This window comes from Opisthorchis viverrini (genome assembly GCF_000715545.1).
Source record: "Opisthorchis viverrini unplaced genomic scaffold opera_v5_373, whole genome shotgun sequence".
Taxonomy (NCBI): Eukaryota; Metazoa; Platyhelminthes; class Trematoda; order Opisthorchiida; family Opisthorchiidae; genus Opisthorchis; species Opisthorchis viverrini.
The window spans coordinates 116,155-140,009 of NW_008752034.1; the positions used below are offsets into that span (position 1 = coordinate 116,155).

At 43.8% G+C, this 23,855-nt stretch overlaps 1 protein-coding gene across 1 annotated transcript in view; it reads left to right on the forward strand.

Annotated features, from left to right (window-relative positions):
• Positions 1–8,209, forward strand: part of T265_10519 (hypothetical protein) — a gene marked incomplete at both ends in the record, with an annotated part of 19,110 nt that extends 10,901 nt beyond the window's left edge. Inside the window, 3 exons of the mRNA XM_009176910.1 lie at positions 461–859; positions 3,556–3,708; positions 7,941–8,209. Coding sequence (XP_009175174.1) covers positions 461–859; positions 3,556–3,708; positions 7,941–8,209 — 821 coding nt within the window. The remainder of the gene's footprint in view (positions 1–460; positions 860–3,555; positions 3,709–7,940) is intronic.
• Between the last annotated feature and the right edge of the window lie 15,646 nt (positions 8,210–23,855).

Below are 23,855 nucleotides of genomic sequence, written 5' to 3' on the forward strand. Positions count from 1 at the left end.
CTCACAAGGTTGCTGAAAACCCACGACCGATTTTGCCCTTCTTGGGGCTCACCAGGTAGGCGCATTCCCCGAGTTTCCGTCAACCTTATGTTCTACTTTAACCTAAATTGCTCGGAATTCGCGAACTACACTCATTTGCACATTCAGTTGTAGAATATCATAACCATTTAAATCTGCCTCTTTTTGTGAGAGCGTACAAGCATTTTGGTAGTTTCCTTGGATGTTTGAAGATTTTACCGAGCTTCATCCAGAAGAAGGACAGCGCTCGGTCTGTTTTCTGACCGTCTGCAACATGAATTTGATCCCGCCGCAAGTTGTTATTTAGGGCAAGATAAAACACTTATGGCACATTTTTCGAAAAGGTTCATTTCCTGGGTCTGCACGATAACCGGCTTCCTATTTTAGCATAAAACGGGACTGGTCTTATTGATTTTCCATAATACCTGTTTTCTTGGAGCAGAGCCTGGATCGAATGGCATCAGTCCCGACTCTTCCACCGGCTGCTTTACCTTTGGCTTGAACGATGTATCCACACTGGTTGAACCGCTGCCACCCATCCCATCGTTCGCATCGGAACAGCTCTTTCGTACAATCACATGGATAGGCACCCTCCAGTCGGAACCCTACATGTTGGGGCCCAACATTCCACAACTTACCTGCAACCAGCTGGCAGCGCTGGCCACCAGACAATGGGAACTGTTGTTTACAATCAGTCTGCTACAATCGATTCAGAGACGGGCGAGTTCCACGGGCTTGCAACCGGTCAATGGTCATCAGTTACTGAGTAGAATTCAGAAGCTGTGGACCCACTTGATTACTTCAGCAAATCAGGGAGAGAAACCTTCGCCGGCGGAACAAAGTGAGTGAGGTTCTAATATGGAAACTTTCACGCAATTGGATCTTAGGATCTACTCAATCTGAACGTGGTTTACGTATCAAGTGATAATTTTGTACGCGATCACAATATGCCTCACAGTTATCTTTTAGAGGAGAAGTTGGAGTTATTACGATATTCTTTTTCGGAACACAGTACCTTAAGCGTCATGACCTTCTCCGAAGGAACACAAGAAGGGCAATTAGAAGCTTCCACTATAAGACGCCCCAGATAAAAGAAATGTTTCCATCACACAGGATTAAGTATCTTATGAGAAGCATTTGTGGAACAATAGGAAATGCTTTTGCCTGACAACTCTGTGTACATGTCGATTCCCCGGCTGTTCTAGATAAATTGCAGAGGAGCGGCGAAGTATGGCAGAATCGTGTTACTGATGTGCCCAATGAGGTGGTCCACCACTTTGAGTCTCACCGTTCCTTTCTGAGTCACGTCGATGAATCAACTGAAAGGAGGCCAGTGAAGTGCAATCACTTGTAAACAAATTTGGTTTTGCGGGAGACTCACCTGGAACACAGCTGGATCTCTCGTTTATGATGGTTTAAACAAACGAATGTGCTGCACAAGGCCGCCTAATGTTTCAGTTGGTACGCTGTTCGAGATATCGTGCTACACGGTATAGACGGAATACATTACGGTCGAAGAATTTTCAGCAACCTCGCGAGTAGTATATTAATCTGTACATGTATCGCGATATCTCGGATATCGTACCAACTGAAACATGAGGCGGCCTGACGCACCACACTCAGTTGCTTGCAAACATCACAAACGAGAGATTCAGCTGGGTTCCAGGTGAGTCTCTAGCAAAACCAATTTTCTTCTCTAATTTCGTGCAATTTGGTCTCAACTAGAACATAAGCTTGACGGAAGCTTGGGGCTGCACCGATCTGATGAGCCCCAAGAAGGAGAAAGTAGGTCGTGGGCTGTGAAACGAGGCTTGTAACAAAGCATTCAAAAATCAGATCGAGAGCATCTAGTGAAGTTAGCATGGAAAGTACTATTCCAATGACACGCGAGCAAATGATTACCATTCAGCTCAGACTGAAATACAGTCTCTATGGCGGGAAGGTAACGTGAACGTTTTCAAATATGACGTGAACTAGTTCTGTTCTAGAACGTGTTTGGAGGTATCAAATGCCAGTCTGAGAGTGGCATGTATCAGGTCTATTCATGCTGAGTTTAGTCAGAAACTGTGCTGTTATTACGGTGAAAGATACTTGTCGCTCAGCTAGAACACTGCAGAATCAAACCAAGTTATTTGACGAACGACCTGATGAAGTGTGGTGTTGAAGAGACAAGTCTAATCCATGTAATACTATCGAAGTTAGGTATTTAGAGATTGCCTCTCGGTCGAGTTTGAACAGTCGGCAATATAGATTCGATGAACCCTGCTTTCTGGATATCACATTTGAACGTACTGAAATCCACTCCACGATAGTTTCTTTATTGGAAGTTTTGATTTGGTAAATATTTTGAGCAAGAGAACGATTTGGGTTGATTATCAGTTTGGTTGGAGATCGAATCAACCCCACACTGACGGTGTCCTGGCAATGTGACGAACTGTTTTAAGCCAGTTATCAGGTTCGGTGAACGGATCAACATCCCACTAACCACCTGAGCTGCCACAGTATTTATACATACTGCAAAAAAGGACGATTCCCAGCATCCTTTTCGTTGTGGAGACTGCCTTTCCTTCAATAAGGGATTGTCTCTTGGGAAACGACCCGAAGGAAAACAAATTCGACTTCGAGTTACATTGTGATTTCTTCATGTTCACCAAGTCTTCTTCTAGGTGACACTGCCTTGAGTAAGTGTCGATACGGTCAAAAACTCGGACCTGAAGATAGCGACTAATCTACTAGTGTTTGACGCAGTCATCCGTGACCTTGACCTCATTTCACTTACCAAGTAGGCCGGAGTACACCGAGTGGTACACGTGTATGACAAGTCGAGATATTACGGGGGGGGGCGGACGTTTGTTACATGTCGTTCTGTGAAGTGACGGTCAGGTGTTTTATCGATCAGCGGAATACACCCATTTGCAAACAAATTTGGCTTTGTGAGGGACTCACCTGGAACCCAGCTGAATCTCTCGTTTATGTTATTCTACAACTGAATGTGCTGCACACAGGCTACCTCATGTTTCAGTTGGCACGATATTCGAGATATCGCGGTATATGTTCATAAAGGTAACTATCCGTATTTATTTGATTTCAGTTAGAACATAAGGTTGACGGAAACTCGGGGACTGCGCCTACCTGATGAGCCCCAAGAAGGGTGAAACCGGCCGTGAGCTGTCGAATAGTTTTCAGCAAACTTGTGGGTAGTTCCCTTCATGAAAACATGCTGTGATATCTCGAATATCCTACCAACTGAAACATGAGGCGGTCTGTGTGCAGCACATTCAGTTGTAGAACATCATAAACGAGTGGTTCAGTTAGGCCACCCATGAAAACCAAATTGATTTGCAAATGAGTGTAGTTCTCGAAAAGAGTAAACCACACTCCCACAGATTGTGCTTTCGAAACAACTTGAGGCAACTTTTTTGGGTTCGTTTTCCATTTAGTTCACGAATTCGTTTGCTTCCACGCAAGTTTCCAAACTGTCTGATTGGTGCTGTCAGAAAATTGCTATCTAGATGTCTACCATTCTGTTTTTTTCAGCCTCACTATCCCCTCGAGATCATTTACTACAACCATTGCTTTCGCAACTTGTGATGTTGAATCCATCCGACGCAGAATTCCACTGGTTGAAGATGCAGGCCTTGTTTGGGGGTTCCACTGGGCCAGATGCACACCAAGGCAGTTTGGATGAAGGTGAGTGCTTTAGTTAGGAGGCAGTTGCAAAATGTTGTCCCATTGAGCCGTGTGAGTGAAGTTGATGAGTCTGATGAGTGTGATTCGCAAATGAAGCTCGTGCTGAATCCCATCCAAGTTCCAAGTTCGGGATATTCTCCCAAAGAGTGTGCTCAAAGCCACCTCGTGCTTCAACTCGTGCAATATTCAGGTGATCAAAGTATGCATTCTTGATGTAACACACCGTTCATAAAGTTGTCAGAGACTGTTCGTCAACCCACCGCCGGTTTCACCCAACTTGGGGCCCATCAGGGAGGCGCAGTCCTCACCGAACACCGAGTGGTATACAGCTGGCGACTTCGCAACTTAATGTTTCGGTAACGGGAGGCTTATTTGATCTCAACTGAATCCCTAGTTTCTATTGTTGTTCATAAAATACATTTGCTTCATACTCGGAGAATAGTCTATCCGATGTACCATAAGATAGACGAAACCGAGGGTGGCCGATCTAAAAGCTTTAATCAAGCTTTTTATAGAAATACACTACAGTCGAAAGTATGACGCCATCTTTGTGGTATCAGTTTACTCCAAGAGAGCTTACTACACTAAACGATTTAGTGAGATTTTCACACTGTACTGTCGGAATAGACGGCTAATTCTCCTCGTTCTAGCGCAAAGATTCACAGGTGTTCCCATTCATATCCTCTCATCACTAGTTGACTAGAAAACTTCAGCGCGCGAAAGTCCTCATGATCTTCGGCCGGTGATAGCTTCGTCCGGCGTCAGTGGGCAGCAGTTTGGACGGCTTGCAGTGTGAGTCTGAGCATGGCGCAGGATTCTTATTGACTGGGAGCGTCCCTGTTCCCACCTATCTACAATCTTGCATTCTTCTAGATGCTCACAGGTTGCTCAAGCAAGGATGGTTCTGACGATGTCCTTATTGGCCAGGAAGTAACAAACTGTTTTTCTCCAGACAACTTTGTGAAGGACTTAGAATGGGTGCCTTCGACAACGTCCAGGCCACCTGGCTTAAATCGGCCGGTGATATTCCGCCAAACGGTTTCAAATCATTACATGAGCCTACAATTTTCAGTGGAATACTCATTTTACATCGGTAATCGATAAAATAAATAAACTAATAAGGACAATCAATAAAAGGACTACCCATCCTATGGACGGAACTGAGTGGCTTGATCTGAATCCGTAATAATGCCGAACGTCTCATCTGTGAAGTTTTAAGAAATTTTTGAAAGTCAGTCCAGGATAAAATGTCAATGCACCCTTTGAATGGTCCTGAAAATGTTCGTTCTTGGTGCACTTTTTCACGCACGTTTCGGCGGGGCTATTCATATAGCTTTTGTTTGACCAGAGTAGTAAAATTAGATCTTGGTAAAGTTGACCTTTTAGGAGAGAGACCACAATTTTGACCACGACTCGAGTTTGGACTTATTTGGTGTTAACGTCTTTTACGGTGTTGTGTGACTTCGTCTTATCCCTGGTAGCTTGCCTAACATTCAACATCAGTTATAGTTGGATGATACCTTGAAGCGAAGCTTTTAGTTACTAGGTAATATGTCGGAATATGGGTAACTGGGGTGGGCCAGCGTAACGGAATAGGTGGACGCCTGTCTTATCTAGCGTGAACTGCTTGCAAGTTAATCCTCTCTGTGAATCACCAAGCTTCTGCCGTGGTGCCCTGCGTGTACTGACACTGTAATTCTAAACGGTGAGATGACAGCCACCCACGACAAGACACCGGAGTTTTACATCGATTTAAACAAAATGGCCAAGCTGAGCAAAACTTTCAACTACCCATGTTGCAGGGAATGGATGTTCAAAAAACAGTGAGGAGGCATCCGATACTAGAAAGCCGACAGATATTCGGTTAGAGTACTCGATCTTCATCTGTTCAATTGGGAAGCGGAGATGGGCCAGTAGCCTAGTTACGCAAGACCAGCTTGGCTATGGTTACTGCGCCTGGAAACACAGAAGACATTGATGCAAACTAGCGGTTAGCTTTGGAATTAAAACCTCAACTTGACTGACCCAGAGTGTTCAGTTTTTTCTATCTGTTCCAGTTTGTGCTGCGACTCGCGGGGCGAAAACAGACTAAAGCCTCAGACTTTTTATTGTGTTTCTCTAAGAAAGGCACTTGCCAGGTGCCTTGATAAGACACAATCTCAACGGAGAAACTGCTGTGAGGCGACTTTTGAGAAACCCCACATTCAGTCGGGAATGAAAGTTTGACTGAAGCACGTGGCGAGCGTGATGTTGTGTAGTTCAAGCCTCGTAACTCAAAGTTAGATATCAGCGCGCCTGACAAGGGATAAAACAGAATAAGCTACCAAGAGTGCGCTCAATTTGTCTTTAAAGTACGAAGGAGTTCATGCCTACAAGTTCTAAACCTTGTGTAATTGTTTGGTCAGGGCCGCTCGTACTTTGACGCTGCCAGGCGGTTTCATATTGGCTTATGGAAGCTCTGAAATTTAAATCGAGAATTTGTCCTGAAAAGGTAGCCAGTTCATGCTGGAAATCCCAGGTGCAGTTTTATCCTTGTTTGCAAGCAGCAGCAGTGTACAAAAAAATCTCTCGGGAGGTTTCACCCTTAACTTCCTGGCTAATGGTTGAAGGCCATACTCTTCGGTAACGAACGATTGAGCGACAGTGGTAGGGTTAACAGGATATAGCGATACTCACTCTCCAGTCACGTGAATCGCCTTAATCAGTCACCGCTGACCTTTTCCTCTATTAAAATGTCCAAACTTCATCATCACTGTCAAACTGTAAGTAGTCAGCTCAGAAAAGAAGATGTCTCACATGCTGCATAGGCCCTTCATCTAAGAAGCCGTCACTTGATGAGGCCAGCTGATGGGAGCTGAGTGGCTGAAAGACTGATTGCGTCATACCCTCTGTATGTCCGAATTTTTCAAAACAAATGTTGATGAGGTTAAAAGGTCGTCTCTACACTTCTACTCTGTGATTGTAAAAATTGGTTTCTGCTACCTGAAGACTTCAAACAACTCTGGGTAGTTGACAACTGATGTATGTATTGGATAGCGGGGATCGACTGGCTTCATGGATGTAATAAAGCGATTTGTGAGCGAGTCTGATTCACTCGAGCAGCAGCTAACGCTTGTCAGTTGGAGGGGGTGCGTGTTACGAATTTCCGCCCCTGGGAAAACAATGTTTTTCGATGACATCTTAGTTTGAGAAGGGTTCATAAGGGATACACCACGACTTGGCAACGCGAAATGAAAGCAGCCAATTAAACTTTGTGCCGTGGAAGGTGCTTAGGTGAGGTACATGTGATTCTCTTGCGAGCAGTCGAAAGCCCTGCCGGAAATTACACGCAACCGCTCCAAATAGCGAATTGACTGTCATTTACTAGCCGCACTGTCTAGCTCACACGACCTTCCGAATTTAATGACTTCAATCACAGGATGAAATTCCGATTATAAAATGCTGAACGGTGTCGATTATCCCGTCGTTCCTGGTACGTTTAATCAATTTGTACTTATCAGAAATCCTCTCACGTGATCATGCGTTACGGTTAGCTTCCCTTACAAGTTGTAAGAATATACGGTCGAAGAGATTCGTGACCACTGTTTGACAAACCAGTGGGTCCTAGAAAGCGGGTAGGACCTGAGGAGCTGATGAATTCGAAAGTGTCAAGATGAACATCGTATCAACAGTTATGTATTTTTACAGTAGACCGTTCAACAAGATACAAACAGCTCCTACCTCAGATTCATAGGGAGGAACGCTTTGTATTCGATTCCGACACACAAATCACTCATTTTAGTGATGAATCCAGTCAGGCGAAGAATCGACTTTTGGTTTTCGACATCAAACGTGAACACATTTTGACTATTCTGTATTCGAATACTGCCCTGCTAAGTCATGGTCTCAAATGTATCAGTCTAAACCGCATAATAATCGGGTCAAAGTTTCGAATTATCTCACGAATTGGTTCTGATATTCCCCGAAGATTGCAGTTTAAATCTGTAAGCTGTTCGCTTTGTTAAGGTCAAATCGAGCATCTTGTGAAGTGGTCAAGTGGGACATTCCACAAGAGCGAATTTCATACTTACACATCTCAGCAACTGTGTGAATTTCTTATCAGTATTGTGCGATTCACACAGCTGTGTCAGCTGAACTTTGCTTGCCCGTATTCAGCTACCTTAGACCCATTTTATTCATGCATGAACGTAACAAATGCTCATTCATCATATTAATTATACTTTCTATTTCAGTTCCAAGTTCCATACTAGAACGTATCCAAGTACACATCACAAGTTCATGCGACCGCCCAATCGGGGTTGACAAAAACCGTCGAGACCAACTACTGCTCTTCCTCAGTATGTTGCGTTTGATACTGCAGGCTATTCGATACCAGGACCCTTTATGGCTCCGAGACTACTTCCACTCTACCCTTACCATTCCACCGAATCAGCTTGAACCTCTGATATACAGCATGAGTCTCGCCGCATGCGAAGCTACTCTACGACCGTCCGCGCTGTGAATGACCGTTACGACATCTTGCGCGCCAAAAAACACGTCCGCACAAACCCCGCACACTGCCTATCTCTACTACCTCAGCCTTCTTTTCATGTACAGTTTGCATCAAGATGTCCATACACTGACAATTCTTTGAAACATCCCGATTGCAAAACACAGTTAGAGCTTTTCGTTTGATCTCCACATGGCAACAAGTATTCCGACCACCTATCCAGAGATATTTAATTCCTCAGAACCCCACCCCTATACCACTAGACAGACTTTCTGCTTATAATGCAAACACATAGTGCAAAACACAGCAGTTCGCAAATGACAATCCGTATAACACTGTTCAATCGCTCGTGTTGCAAAAAGCATTGTAAAAATGAAATATTCTTTCTTGTTCTTGAGGGTTGATGGTTGCGTTCCATTACTGTAAAGTTGACCGGAAAGGATGCAGATTGGTCACTTCTTGTGGCTACCTTATGAAGAAGTAATGAGGAAACTTTGCAGCTTTTTTGGTTGGTTTTACGCCGTGAGACAGAATTTAGCTCATTCTGAAAACTTTGGAAAGCTGTTTGGGACTTGTGGCTACTGCTCGGATGAATCTCTGGGCAAGGGGGTTGGGAACTTGAGTTCAGGTTCAGGTATCAGGTAACCAGTACGGTTGGGTCCATCCCAGTAATTCGGCTTGCTGTTGAACTGTTTTGCAGTTCAGCATACCTCAGATTGTGGCCTTGAGATGAGTAATTATCTTTTCTGAGTAGTTGCGAGATTTGTGCAATTTTTATCTGCCCCACTACCCTTTGAAAAGTCTTCCTCCTGTTCCGGTGTAGCGATTCTTGTCAGTCTATGCAAATGGGTGGGAGAAAATTCTTTTTACAAAAATCTCAACTGCCCACAACCATTCAAAGTGTGAGGACAGATCACTCGCATTGGAGACCTTAGCGAAAAGAGGGGAGCAAGTCACTCGATCGATGGCTGTTGGGTCGACCGCTCAAGCCGTTGCGTATCGCGCCAAACATTTTAGCCTGTTTAAACACGATAACTCTGGCATTTGTGACATGCCCTCGTCCAGCAGTGGTAACAGGCATGCGTCGCATGTCAGATATCGAGGATTCACGTTCGCAAGTGTTGGTGACAGCCAAATTGGGGCCCAGTGTTTCCAAGAGTTTAGCTGCAAGCACGATTTTGGAACAAATGGGAACACTTCAGGCAAGAAGGATGCTTTGGGATATACTGCAGCGGTGAAGACTTTCTTAGCGTTCAGTGTATCGTTTTAAGTGTTAAGAAGTTTGAAATCAAAGCCGAAGTGATCGAGCGACTTACTTACCGTCGTATGCTTGAAATGCAAAGAGTTACAGGTAAAGCCTCAATCGAATTCCACTGAGAAATTAAGATCCTGCGCTCAAACTTTGATGATCAGGCGAGAACACCGTAGAACTTCCTCAGGGCACGAGATAGCGCGAATTCCGGTCAGCTCAAAAGTTCAGCAGCCACCTGCACACTCCACAAACAGGCTTTGAAAAGAACGGTTTAAATTTCACACTGATTTACAGATTTAGTTCCAATTTAGCATAGTTAACTGATTAATTCATCTGCGGAAATCGGGTTCGAAGCAGGCGTACCACGAGGATTACGACAGCTCGAAGAGTTCCAGGAAACGCACCTTGGATTGAGGCAAATGAAACCGAAGCAATTTCACAAAGAAACGAGATGTTTGACCTGGCCAAGAGGGTAACTCTTTTAAAGAAATGAAAACAAATTCTCCGAACTTTCTGGTGACAGGATAAACTGAAATGTATTAATGCAACCTTGTCCAAAGAGGTTTCAGGGGGTGCTAAATACAACCAGGTCTAATGAAAAACTTGAAACCAGTCCATTTATGGAATGCAGAAAGGCGAGGATTCTTTCATGCTTAATCGATCTTCGTTTTGGCCCGACTAACGTCATTTCGAAGTTCATTTCAGCAGGAATTACCGTTGAAATAAGTGANTTTCGATCGATTGTTGGTGGAAGATAACACATCCTCAAGAATAGTGGTTTTCTATAACCTGACGACTCGAACAGTGTGGGTGACCTTCGTCCGGGGCAAAACAGATAGAAGAAATTAATGGTGAACTGCGTTGAGTCAAAGTCGAATCTGGGCGACTTGAAGCCATCTGTCAGTCACTTAGTTACTTACTTATTACTTTACTTACTTACTTACTTACTTACTTACTTACTTACTTACTTACTTACTTACTTACTTACTTACTTACTTACTTACTTACTACTTACTTACTTACTTACTTACTTAATTGAAGACCCTGACCGATTAGCCGAAAAGAACTGACCGTTGTTTCGACTGATTCAAGCCTGTGAATTGCGGAATTTTTCTCACAGAAACGCTCCTTCTGCCCCGCCAAGCCTTTGTGAAGTAGCTGCAATCGGCCAAATTAAACGAAGTTGTTTGGCCATGAATGCGTACTGGTGGATGCCTCAGTTTTACTGTATTTTCCGGAATTTCTAGGAATTTCGAAAATTCTGTTCGGAAATTTCCAAATCTCTGTTTCTTGGCACCATTCCAAACAAATGCACTCAGAGTACCTGAATGGTTGTTCCAGTGTGTGGAATTTGAGTTCATTTGATAATCTATCACGCTGAGGCATGCTGAAATAATCCGGAGTCAGAGTGTCACTTGGGATGGCTTCCGTGTTGGTTCACCTGCGATAACCTTCCCTTTTCACGAACTCCCAATTCTAGAATGTTTTTTGTATGCCTCATGTGTTCTGATTCACTGATAATATTCCGGTATCTCAAGACAGTCTTCTTGTATATAAGACCATTCGGGACCGTACTTTCACAAGCTTGCTTCGTATATGCATATCTGTCCAAATAACTACCACTGGAAAAAATAAACAGCAATATATAATTCCAACCTCGTGTAACACACCGTATTCAGCTAGTCGTCCATCCATGTGCCGAAGGACACGTTAGTCTTCAGAAAATCTACATAGGTCGTCAAACAGTGGCATGCCCGTGGGAGTGGTTTGGTCGACCATAAGAAGCGGCACGGCGAGTGTCCAGTACATCTGGTTTGTTACACTTTACAACGTGTACAATGAAGTTGTGATCAATCCTGGATTCCAGTCTAACTTGTACTTTAATGGGTCCCTCCATCCTTACCTACTGAGTACTTTCACACGATGTTGCCCGGCCGTACTACTAAGCAAAATCAAACGTCTCGGAGCAGCGAGACCACGTGAGCACGAGGAATATATCAATATGGGCCAACTGTACTACTGAGGTGAATCAATGTGTCCAAATGGACTGCACAAGCAGTTGCGCCTACAGTGTGTTAGGCATTTGGTCGAGAAATCTGGCCGTCAGTTTGTAATAGCTCGGCTGGCCTGACAACAAGGTAACTGAATTTTAGTTCAAGAGACAATCTTGCCAACTCACGTGCATATCAGCTGACTGTTTTGACAGTTGGTTTACTCAGTGCACCATCAATGCAAACGCGAGTGACGTTTTCTGTGAAGCTTGCTGATCTATATCTCCCTTCAGCTGTGAAACGTGTTCACTGCAGTTCGGATATGTAGGCAATATATTGACTCAGTAAGACAGAACCAAACGAACGCTTGTGTGGACGTAATACACTACTCATAAGGTTGCTGAAAACTCCTTTAGTCGGCTGTCGAAGAGTTTTCAACAAATTTGTGAGCAGTGTACTATGCCTATACAAAGTATTACAGTTTCTCAAATATCATATCAACTGAAACATGCGGCGGCCTGATGCCGTGTATTCAGCTGGAGACGAAGAACACCACGAATGGGAGATGCAACTGGCTTCAAGATGAGTCACCGATCAAGGCCAAATTTTTATGCAAATGAGTGTAGTTCGTCAGTTTCGTGCAATTTGGGTTCAAGCAAAATATAAGATTAGCGGACACTCGGAGACCGCACCTACCTGATGGTCCTACCAAGAAGGACGGTCTTGGGCTGTTAACGTGTTTTCAGCAACTTCATGAGTAGTCTGTTACACATGTTACACATGGTAATTTAGAACCGAAATGGTTGTACAAGAGCCTCGCATCGTTCAGGATATCCGAGATATCGAAGTACATTTCACTGACTACTCATCAGTTTGTTTGAGACTTCGGAAATCAATAAAATACGATTGTCTGATGAGACGAAGGTAGTTTAAGAACCGTTAACGGACTGTTCAAGTTTTCCCAGTAGGATGTTACTTCATGGAAACGTCTTTCGACATGCCGCCAGAAGACCCCTGTGCAGCACTTTAATCAAACGAGGGGTTCGACTGACATTCAATCAAGTCCTCGCATGACCCCAAGTCAGGTTGCAGAGAAGAGTACTACTCTGCTTCTGGTTTGTTCACATTCAGTCTGTAGAAGATATGAGAAGCGTTTCGGCTGTTCACTTGGCCGCCGAACTGTTCTCTGAGCTCGGCAGTTGGCTTGTGAACGTCATCATCAACGAACACGGATGATGTAGGATGATTGCTAACCGAGGAGAGCAAATCATCGTTCACTAATGAAAGCATTCGAGTAATGGACATTTCGGAAAATTTTTACTCGATCACAAGGAAGGCAGACGAAAACAGTGTGCGCATGTGAGGGAGAGGGAGAATTCGATCATGAGAGTACCCGAAGTCTGTTGCCAACAGAGCGACCTTAAGGAAGTTAATTTTGTTCCGATCAGCACTATCCACAAGGGGAAGATAACACTCAGGCAGCCTGGAACGACGGTCAACGCCGATCCTGTTTTCAGCCAACAGTTTTGTTGGTTCGCAAAGTGAAACCAATTTCAACAACTTATTTCAAGTTGAACGCTACCTCTGTCTCTCCAAAATACAGGATTAGTCGACTGGATTCGAATCCCGTCGAGGAACTGCAGGATATCACTGTGAGTCTGATGTGGGAAGGAAGCTACTTTCGATAAACACTTATCATACTATTGGCTACTTTGTACAAGAAAAGCATTCTTTAAAAAATGATAATTTACGATTTCACTTGGTAAAACAATGTATACAGTCTCCTTAGTGCCTTATTACCGTGAACCCCGGTCTGGATAACCGACTGATAGCCTTGTGCGCTGGACCAAACCAGAAAAAGTCAATGTACGTGCGAGCCGGCCGATCTATTGATCGTTGTCGCGGTTCAAATAAGTGATACTAAGAATATAACTCATCTGTCAGGGGCGAGTGAAGAATAACCAATGAAATCTGTCTCAAAGAAAAACGATTATTCCATTGGCTGTTATGTAGCCCCGTTACGTTACGTCACGACACCAAATTTGGTGCCTAATTAGTGATTCAACCCGGGTCGTCGGGATGGAAACCATCGAAAATATAGTCGTCCAGCTGTAGCACCCTTTCGGTGCCTAGCTGCCATGCCACACGAAGGAGGAACGAAGTCTGGATACTGCCCAGGTTGCTCAGGCCTAGACAGGGGAAGTCGAGTGGCAGAGGTCCGGTTCCAATCACGGACCTTCCGGTCAGTAAATGCGCGCTCTAACCACTTGGTCCATCCTGCTCTCTCGGAAATATAACCACCGGGTCATCTTGGCGCATAAGGTTTCGATGCGACTCAGTGTTATAACATCGCCTTCTTGGCAGCTGCCGTCAAAACTAATTTTATTCCACCACCGGTTGACTGATCCTGGATGCGTATTTTGTGGGAAGTTGGGCTATATGAATTAGTAGTGTAACGGTGGATACTACTGATGGGGCATGGGAGTAGCATGTTTTCTCGTAAATCCGCTTCGCATCTCTTGAAAAGTGAGATCCATTGCGGAATTTGTGAAGTCGCTTTGTAGCATTTGCTTGCATTTGAGTAACAGTCAGTGAACATCCAGGAAAGTTCAGGAAGACGCGTTCAAGGAGAAGATGGATATTCAGTTGTTATAAACAAGATGGATTTGTGAGTTTTGCTCCCCTGTCCAATAATCTGTAACTTTTTAGTTAGTGTTTTCCATTACATGGCTCCGCGGCGAAGGCCTTCTTCCTAGGAGTAGTAGAGCGTGAATTTGACTATTCGTGGTATCTGATAACCAGATAGAGTATGCTGACCTTTTGATGTTACTGAAAAGCCGGATCTGGTGCCTTGTGCTTACCTTTTTATCATATGGGTTGGAGAATGTGCCCCACTCTCGGTCAAACTAACATTGCCTTTCGGTAAGGTAGAAAAGCAAGATGAAAATTCAAGATGATGTGTCAGCATGATGATATCAGTATACAAATACCGAACTAAGCGCTACTTCACTAGTAATTTGACGGTGTGTACTACTGATGAAACCTGTCAGTAGCTTGTGGTCAGGTATTAAAACGCCGTCTCCGCATCTGATAGAAGGTGGAGATTGATATGAAAGTTCTAAAGCCATTTTCGGCGTTTTTCTTTTTTTCTGTTATTATAATTGTTTCTTTGTTCTTTTTTGTCCTTCAAAGAAAGTTTGGGGATACCTGAGAATGTTCACTTTCACACACTGCAAATGATATCTTTACTTCCTTGCCTAATAGCACGTCACCACTCAGTTCGTGCTCGATGAAAAGCCTCGCATTGACGAGTGTTCCTCTTTTCACCGACATATTTCACTGATTATAGCTTTCTATGGTAGTATGAATGTGTTTCGGGCCAATGAACAGATACCACACGGTAGCAGCCAGGACGGTATGACTAACTCAGCGTTGCCAACCTATTGAAGAGAATCTGATCCCTGTATATAAGTAATTTCACTACGCATAAGGTTGCTGAAATTCTTTGACAGCCCACAACCGTTGCCACCCTTCTTGGGGCTCATCAGCTAGGCGCAATTCCCGATCACACACGAGGAATTCAGCTTGCTTCCAGATGAGGCTCTCGGAAAACCAAATTTGTTTGCAAACGAGTGTATTTCGCTGGAATCTGATCCCCCTTTCACCTGTGATAAAAGTTACCTGTTGATCAAGGTGCAATGAGCGTAAGTAGGGTATTTCGGACGACGCTTGTTGTGTCAAAGAAGATAGGGAATTCGAGGGAATCCCGAATCCAAGAAGCACCAGGGACACACACATTTAGGGCGATAGTACACATGTTCGAAACGGAATTCATGTAATAGGAAGCGAAAGGGAGAGGTTCGGTGGGTTGAGTTATGGCCACACAGGTAGTTAGGGAATGTTAGACGAAAGTTTATCGCATAAACACTCAAGCGGGAACATTGGCCAGAAACGTGACCAAATGATTGGACCAACTTCTTGGTTTTGTTGTCACTGGCTTCTGTTATGGGTGAAATTTGCCTCTAAAGACACTGTGAGTGACGTTCGCCTAAGAATAGAAACGTTAATCGTTCATAACATCCCTTGACTTGAACCAGGAGCTCGGTTTTCAAGCCGACCAATAGCCAACCTGGTCGACAGGAGACTCACTTCTAGTTTACTTGTGCCGCTCGCTTGTAGCGTTCTTCATGTAATTGTGTCCTCACATTTTGGTTGGAACGATGTTCGAGATATCAAAAGATTCGGAATCGAGACTCACCTATAGCAAAATCGGCAGCGGATTGCTTGGAGATTTCATCAGTCTTCCGATTGCTGTTTGTATGTTCAGTGTGGCTTATGTAACCGTTCAATGGATATCAATAAAAACCAGATTTGTTTGCAAATGAGTGTATTTCGCTAATTAGTCATTTTTCAAATTTTCCATTAAACTTTTGTCTTGATAAATCTAGCACGGCTTTACATCTATTTCTACGTTATTTTCATTTGTGTTCACAATGTCTATGGAGACCTGCACAGTCTTCCTGGCCAAGTTGTCAAGAGTTTTCGGGGAAAGTACACACTTTAGCTACAAAGGTCAAATATCTTCAAGCGTTTTTCTCCCCTTTGCTCGCTCAACGAAGAGAGTGCTTGATTGAGACTTCTCCGGTCGACCGTAGTTGCAGCCGAATGCAGCAAAATCGGCATTGACGAACACACAGCATGGTTGCCGAGTTTCAAGAGACCAAGTTTCATTAGGGTTTTCACCTGAGAAGGGGGGCACTCCGAAATCATTCTGGCATAAACTAGATCGGTCTAGATAGTACTCCAAGCATTTCAAAAGCATTCTGAGGTGAAAACAAAATTCGCGGTTGTTGGATGGTTATAAGATTTCTGATTTTCTCCTTTGTTTGACCAAAAACTAGTTTGACTGTCCTCCAAAACCTCCAAGATAGAAAGCATAATAAAATATTTTGGAAGGGGTTTGATTTTAGATTTGCACCTATTTTCAGTGCAGTGCTTACTATATGTGGGTTAAATTGTATTGATTGCTAATAAATCACAAAAGGTTATTCGGCATTTGCTCCTTGACACGATTTGAATGCCTGTTTCACAGACTTGCTTTGTAAGTGTAAGCTAAGTTTTCGATACCAATTTCCCTTTGGTAACGTAGGTTTCTGAGCTTGATTAAAAATTGCAATGAGATAGTTGGAGTACCGAAACAACATATGCAAGTTGTAGGCTCAGGGACAAGCGTTCAGGTTTTTTTACCATCGATCGTAAAGTGGATGACCTTCGTGAAGTGTCTTTGCTCATAATACAGTGCCACAGGAGCGATGAAGCCCGATGGCAAGGGGGATCAAGATTAGGTCTCCTGTATGATGATGAGCCTGAATGTAGAAATCAAAAAAGAATTTCTCTCGATGCAACACACTACTTATAAGGCTGATGAAACCGCTTCGGCAGCTCACAGAAGGTTTTGCATTTCTGCTTCGAGCTCATCGTGTAGGTGTGCAGGCTCACTCTCAGAGTTTTGTCGAAACTGTGTTCTACTTGAACTTACCCTTACGAGTAGTGTGTTGTGTCTAGACAACACCGTTTTACGACATCTCGTAGCAACTGAAATATGAGTCGGCCTGGTGCATTCAGATGAAGGAGACCGTCATACATCGCAGGTTGAGCTGGTCTCACTTGCGTCTCCTGTCAGAACCAAATTTGTGTGCAAGTTATTGCTATCCCGTGATGATTTCACCCATTCAACTTTCCCTTTTCATCGGTTTGCGTAGATTTTTCCAATCCCTCTCCCTCGATACAACATCATTTCTAGATAATATCCGTCACATTATTGCGAAAAGTCGATTTTTTACCTCTTTAAAAAGACCGGAGGAATGACTGCAACGACTCGAGTTTTGCTTTGGTAAAAATGTCCAATTCCAGTAAGCTGCTTCTGTTGCTGTCACGTGATATCGCTCTGACTTCACTCAGAATCTTAGAACGTGGTAATCCTTGGCAGAACACTCAGCAAACCAGCAAAAGTGATTTAAGGAAACCTTGAACCAATGTGACTCTACGAACAATGCAAACCGAAGCGGAAGTATGTGGATGAAGCCAACTGGGATAACTAAATGAAAATTCACTTCGCCAAGTAAGCATTGTAATGAGAACACACACTGAAGGCATTGCCGATAAAACAATGGAGGCAATCAAATTGATTGTGACAGTAAGATTTCATTTGAAAAGCTCATCAAGACATTCAAAATAAAACGTAGAAGCGACTCGTCAACGTTATTAATGATTTGGAATGCGGTGCCGCCGGGGAAATCAGCAGTACCAACTTAGTTTAAATGAGTTAAACAAAATAAAGAAATGCAACACGTTACTCATAAGGCTGCTGAGTAGTATGTCACGTCTAGACAACAAAGTATTGCGATGGAGTAAGTATGGTACCAAAATAAGTATGAGATGGCTGGGTGCAACACACTCAGTTGAAGCGGACTATCATAAACAAGAGAGATAAAGCTGGATTCACTTGAGTCTTCTGTCGAGACCGAATTCGTGTGCAAATGACAGTATCTGTAGAAAACAAAGAGACCTTGGAATCGGTCTTATTGATAAACTGGTGGGCAAAAATACCACGTTCTGTGTTTGGAACTAGTTATCGCGTTCGAATCAAATCTTATCGGCGCATTAACCCTCACGTTTGAAAATCTCTTCGGTCACCTGTATGGCACCTGTATGGGGAGTCTGTTAATAAATCAATGAATTTGAACACTAAAACTGTCATACAGAATTGTAACTTCCACTCGACGCTTGTCGAGACAATGATCTTTTGTGCCGTCGCATCGTGACAATAGAGGAGGGATGATCTACTTGGACACAAAGGAAGCTTAACTCACGTGGTTGGCGAATGTGATACAGTCCAGCTTCATCGTTGTGATATCCCCTGTACTAGGATTGAGGTAATTCCGTCTACTCGAGGTGATCTTCGGGCACCTCTGTGAAGGTTTTACGTGAAAATCAACACTTTGGTTATTTAGAGTGAACTAATGTTCTATTCCCCTGTTTTTTTTTCAAATGTACTCCCCACCTGGTTCTTTAAGTTCGATTATCAATCTGTTCAGTGACCGTTCACCCGTCATACCAGTTTTCTTGCTGATTTCTTCACAGTGTATGACTTCCGGGTCTTCCTGCTTAGCTACTGTTCCAAAATTTGCAACCCACCAATGGGATGGCGTCTGTGAAGCAAGCCAGAAATAACCTAATGATCACGGGGTGCTTGCATCGATTTATAGAATTGACGGTTGGATGGATTGCTTGACCTATTTGCGACGTGACTCAAGGATAACACGTGCAATGGCTTGTTTTCATTTCCGAACGAATTTCCAAACTAGAATACCGTCATCGATCACCACCATCAGAGTTCTTTTTCCACTTTTTTGCGCAGTTTAAAGGATTTTCTTCAAAACAAGCGAGTCTTGGCAATAAAAGGGATAGTCGGACCGTCCTATGCTGTGGAAAGATCGAAGTTGAGCCCCCGAAGGTGCCTCACGTTGAAGCCGTTGTAAGCAACCCCAGTTAGTGTGAGTGCAGTGTGGAAAGGTTCCGATGATAGCTGATAATAAGGGGCGCTCCATGACTTATTCCACGCCAGTAATTTGTTCCTTCGCCTTACCGGTCCGATCGATTTTTTCTTACTCACCTATATCCGCACACAGTCTGTTGGTTTTTGACCAACTAATTCATGTCGATCGGATACGCTCTCCTTTGAACTACCGGAAGAATTTGTCACTATCCTTTACTTTACACCAACTAGCTTGCTTGACTCATGTGTGCTTTTGTGAAAGATGTTTCCCTCGTACCCAAACTGTGATAATAACAGTGCTGAGATACTCTTGATTGCTTCGTGCTTCAGAAGGCTCCTTTTGGAGTGAGTGATCGAAATTTTTTGCCCCTTTCCCACTCCTGATACAGTGGCTGAATCATGCGTGTCATTTCATTTGAAGTCAAAAGTGAGGAGCGTTTGGTAAGATAATTGAGTCACGAAGTGTTTTAAGTTGCTGGACGGTAGTGCAACTCTGTATCGGTCCCTTGACTTCCTGCTCTGCCCACTTTGATATATCAAAAGGCACGGTAGCTTTGGAGAGCCCTTTATGGAGACAAAAGGAGAATCATTAAATGTGTATTTATAGGGTAATCACAGTGTCCCACAAGGTCGTGCCAGAATCTCCGTGAGGGGGGGGCGAGAAGCTTCCAGTCAAGGATGCTTGACCCGGATTGGCTGGCATTCTGACCAATCAGGGCATGCTTTCGTTTGGCCCGTGTCCTGCACGTGACACATCCGTCCAAATGACGTGACGTTCGGTTATTAGGGGCGACTGGCCTCCGAACACGAAGACATTTCAGAAAATACGGATAGAGGACTGACTTACTTGGTACAGGAGGTCTTGGTCATGACACAAGTAACCTGCTGATGGATTATTTTCGGGGTGTTATGCGGTTCCCTATTCGAATGACCAAAAGTCATTCTGGCTAATCATGATTGCTGACCTGCCTCAAGAGGTCTTTTTATCTTCGTGAACTGCACTCTACTGCAAACTAGCCTGGTTCTAACGGAAGACCCATCTGATTACTTCTAAGATGGGTCTGATGAACCCAAAGAAGGGTTAAACCGGTCGAGGTTTTCTGTAAAGTTATGAGTGGTGTTCGGAAAAGCCATTCTATCTTCTGCGTTTTCTATATGTTAGTGAGTTCCGCTATCACATCCAGACTATGCAGTTTCAGGTTCTCCTCATAACGATTCACAGAATTCCACAGTACTCGAGAATAATGCATTAATTTGGCGAAATACACACATTTGCATTGCAATCGGGTTTTGTTATGAGACTCACCTGGAAATCAGCTGAATTTCTCGGTTATGATGTTTTTAAGTAACTGAAAATTCCACATCAGACGGTCTTATGTTTCAGTTGGTACGATATTCGAGATATCGCGGTACGTGAATGGGCGTAATACACTACTCATAAGGTCGCTGGAAACTGGTCGGCAGCCCACGATCGGCCCATCAGGTAGGCGTAATCCCCCTGGTTCCGTCAGACTTACGTTCTACTTGAATTCGACGGAAACTTGGAAGCTTCGCCTCCCTGGTGATCCCCAAAAAGGACAAAACCGATAATGGACTTTCAAAGAATGCAACCTTATGGCTAATCATGATTGCTGACCTGCCTCAAGAGGTCTTTTTATCTTCGTGAACTGCACTCTACTGCAAACTAGCCTGGTTCTAACGGAAGACCCATCTGATTACTTCTAAGATGGGTCTGATGAACCCAAAGAAGGGTTAAACCGGTCGAGGTTTTCTGTAAAGTTATGAGTGGTGTTCGGAAAAGCCATCCTATCTTCTGCGTTTTCTATATGTTAGTGAGTTCCGCTATCACATCCAGACTATGCAGTTTCAGGTTCTCCTCATAACGATTCACAGAATTCCACAGTACTCGAGAATAATGCATTAATTTGGCGAAATACACACATTTGCATTGCAATCGGGTTTTGTTATGAGACTCACCTGGAAATCAGCTGAATTTCTCGGTTATGATGTTTTTAAGTAACTGAAAATTCCACATCAGACGGTCTTATGTTTCAGTTGGTACGATATTCGAGATATCGCGGTACGTGAATGGGCGTAATACACTACTCATAAGGTCGCTGGAAACTGGTCGGCAGCCCACGATCGGCCCATCAGGTAGGCGTAATCCCCCTGGTTCCGTCAGACTTACGTTCTACTTGAATTCGACGGAAACTTGGAAGCTTCGCCTCCCTGGTGATCCCCAAAAAGGACAAAACCGATAATGGACTTTCAAAGAATTATCAGCAACCTTATGAGTAGTGTATTACCTCACTGGATTAAATTATTAACTATGTGATCTTGCGACTCCTAACATTATACGTACTCAGGTTTCTGGTCACGTACTTCAAACTTTACCCTTTCACAGAAAAACAACTGAAAGCAAGGCCACCCTTAATGCGTACCCGTTGACTACTTAGGTTTCATGTGGAACTGCAATCATTCTGAGTCACAGTCCGTCATAAAGCAAGACGAATAAATCATTTGGAATTTCGCGATCGCAAGCATTATCCCGCGTCATTTCTGCCGGCTTACCGAAAACAGCTGGAGTAATTCCTGTTTGCAGTGGTCCCCAATCAAACTGATTTCTAGGTGTAGCGGACTCACCTCGTCTCCGAGTATTTATTTAAATCTTTTTTGTCGGTCGGTATCTCATAAAATCTGCGAAATTCTCCCCAAAGCCGTTCTTGACTTGAGAAATTTCCGGAGACTATCCCGACCTCTAACACAAGAACACTCTGTGAGAAGTATCATATATCTCAGATCTGTTGTCTCGTGGATAAAACACCGGTAAAAGGAAGAAGGGCTTCGCCGCGGCGTTTTTTACTGGAAAACGCAAACTGAATAGTTACAGACTAGTGGACAGGGAAGCAAACCTCTCATGTGCATCTTGTTTATAAAAACTGTGCATCTGTCTTCTTCTCAAACACGTCTTCCTGAACTCTCCTGGATACTCATTGACTATCACTCAAACGTAAACGAACGCTACGAAGCGATTCCGCAAATTTCGTAATAAATCTCATTTTTCAGTAGACGCGAAGCGGAGTTATGGGGAGACCACGTAATACTCGCATGCTCCATCAGTAGTATCCGCCGTCACACCGGTACGCCCATTGGAATTATCTCTAGTCCTAGCTTCAAGCGAGAACTTCCCAGGTAATTTCCTGCTTACGGGTCCAGTATTTGTCAGATTGGGCCGTCTTTTTATTATGTCACATCTGGCCCATCGTGGACGTCGGAACCTAAACGTATGAACCAGTACCGACATCACAGGGGATCGCAGCTCTAACGCTACTCATAAGGTCGATGAAAACTCCGCACGATCCGCTCTAGGTTGCACCCGTTTCGGGCTCCTTAGTTAGGCCTGGCCTGTGCGTAGGTTGAGGCAAACACCCTATAATAAATAACAATCGTACAGCTGTAACACCCTCCGGCTGCTAGCTGCCACGTCATCAGGAGGCACGAGGGTTGAGATACTGCCCGTACAGGAGCACTCGAGAGAACCACGAACTCTGAGACTAGTAACTTCCAGCCTTAATTACCGAGTCCTCTTGAGCTTCGTGACTGATTGTCATGTTAAACTTTCAAATAACTTAGACTCATGCTGAACATTTGTAGACCATTTTAGCCCAGACCACTGTGTCGACACGCTGTACGACTACCCCTTCACATTTTACATAATATCGCACAGACACGATGTAAATCAGTCACCTGGATTAGCGGGTAGGCACCGTATTGTCTTGTGATTGTCCAGAACGTCGCTGAAGTGAACTGAATTGATCGGTGTGTAGGATAGATATTGTATCGATAAATTTGTCTGTTTCCGTAAACAAGTGACTGCAGGCTCGGATTCTCAGTGTCGTGTGTAATGCGCAATTGCAGGTTATCAGCAAAACTGACCGGCCGGCACTACTGGTGCGTTCATTGACAAGTAAAGATTTTGCGTTCGAATCGTGCAGATCAGTGGCGAATGGCGTAGTGCATATGATTCAGAATCCTTAGGCTCACCCATCACAGAATATGCAAGCGTTTTTGATACAAAAATACACCGGGGACAAAAGAAGGAAAGTAGTGATCACCCTGATCGATTGGTTAGACGCTGCTTGTTTTAAACTGAGAACGATGTAGTAGTGACTGCGGAGAATAGCTTCTATTTGAACCGGCCTGAACGAATGATGCTTTGGTATACCTTCCATTTCGTATAAAGACAAAGTTTTTTAATTTGGTTTTCACAAGAGACTCAACTGGATCTCTCGTTTATGATGTCCTCGAGCTGAATGTGCTGCACACAGGCCGCCTCATGATTCAATTGGCACGATATTCGAGATATCGCAGTATATTTTCATAAAGGTCATGGGGTGTCGAAGAGTTTTCAGCAACCTTGTGAGTAGTTTCCTTTATGAAAATATACTGTGATATCTCGAATATCGTGCCAGCTGAAACATGAGATGGCCTGTGTGCAGCACTTTCAGTTGTAGAATTCCATAAACGAGAGATTCAGTTGAGTCTCTCGTGAGAACCAACTTGATTTGCAAATGAGCACTTCTCGAAAACCGTCGAATTTGGGCTCAAGTAGATCATAAGGTTGATGGAAACTCTGGGCTACGCCTACCTGATGAGCCCGAAACGGAAAGGCGAAACCGGTTGTGGGCTGTCGAAGAGTTTTCATCAACCTTGTGAGTAGTTTCCTTTATGAAAATGTCGGTTATCTCTTTCAAAATCACAGTCCATGTCATCGGCAAGGACGTTGGTTCTGCTTGTGGACGGAAAAAGCACTGGGGGCAGTCATCAAAGTCTCTTTGCCGTTCAGACAGAAACGAG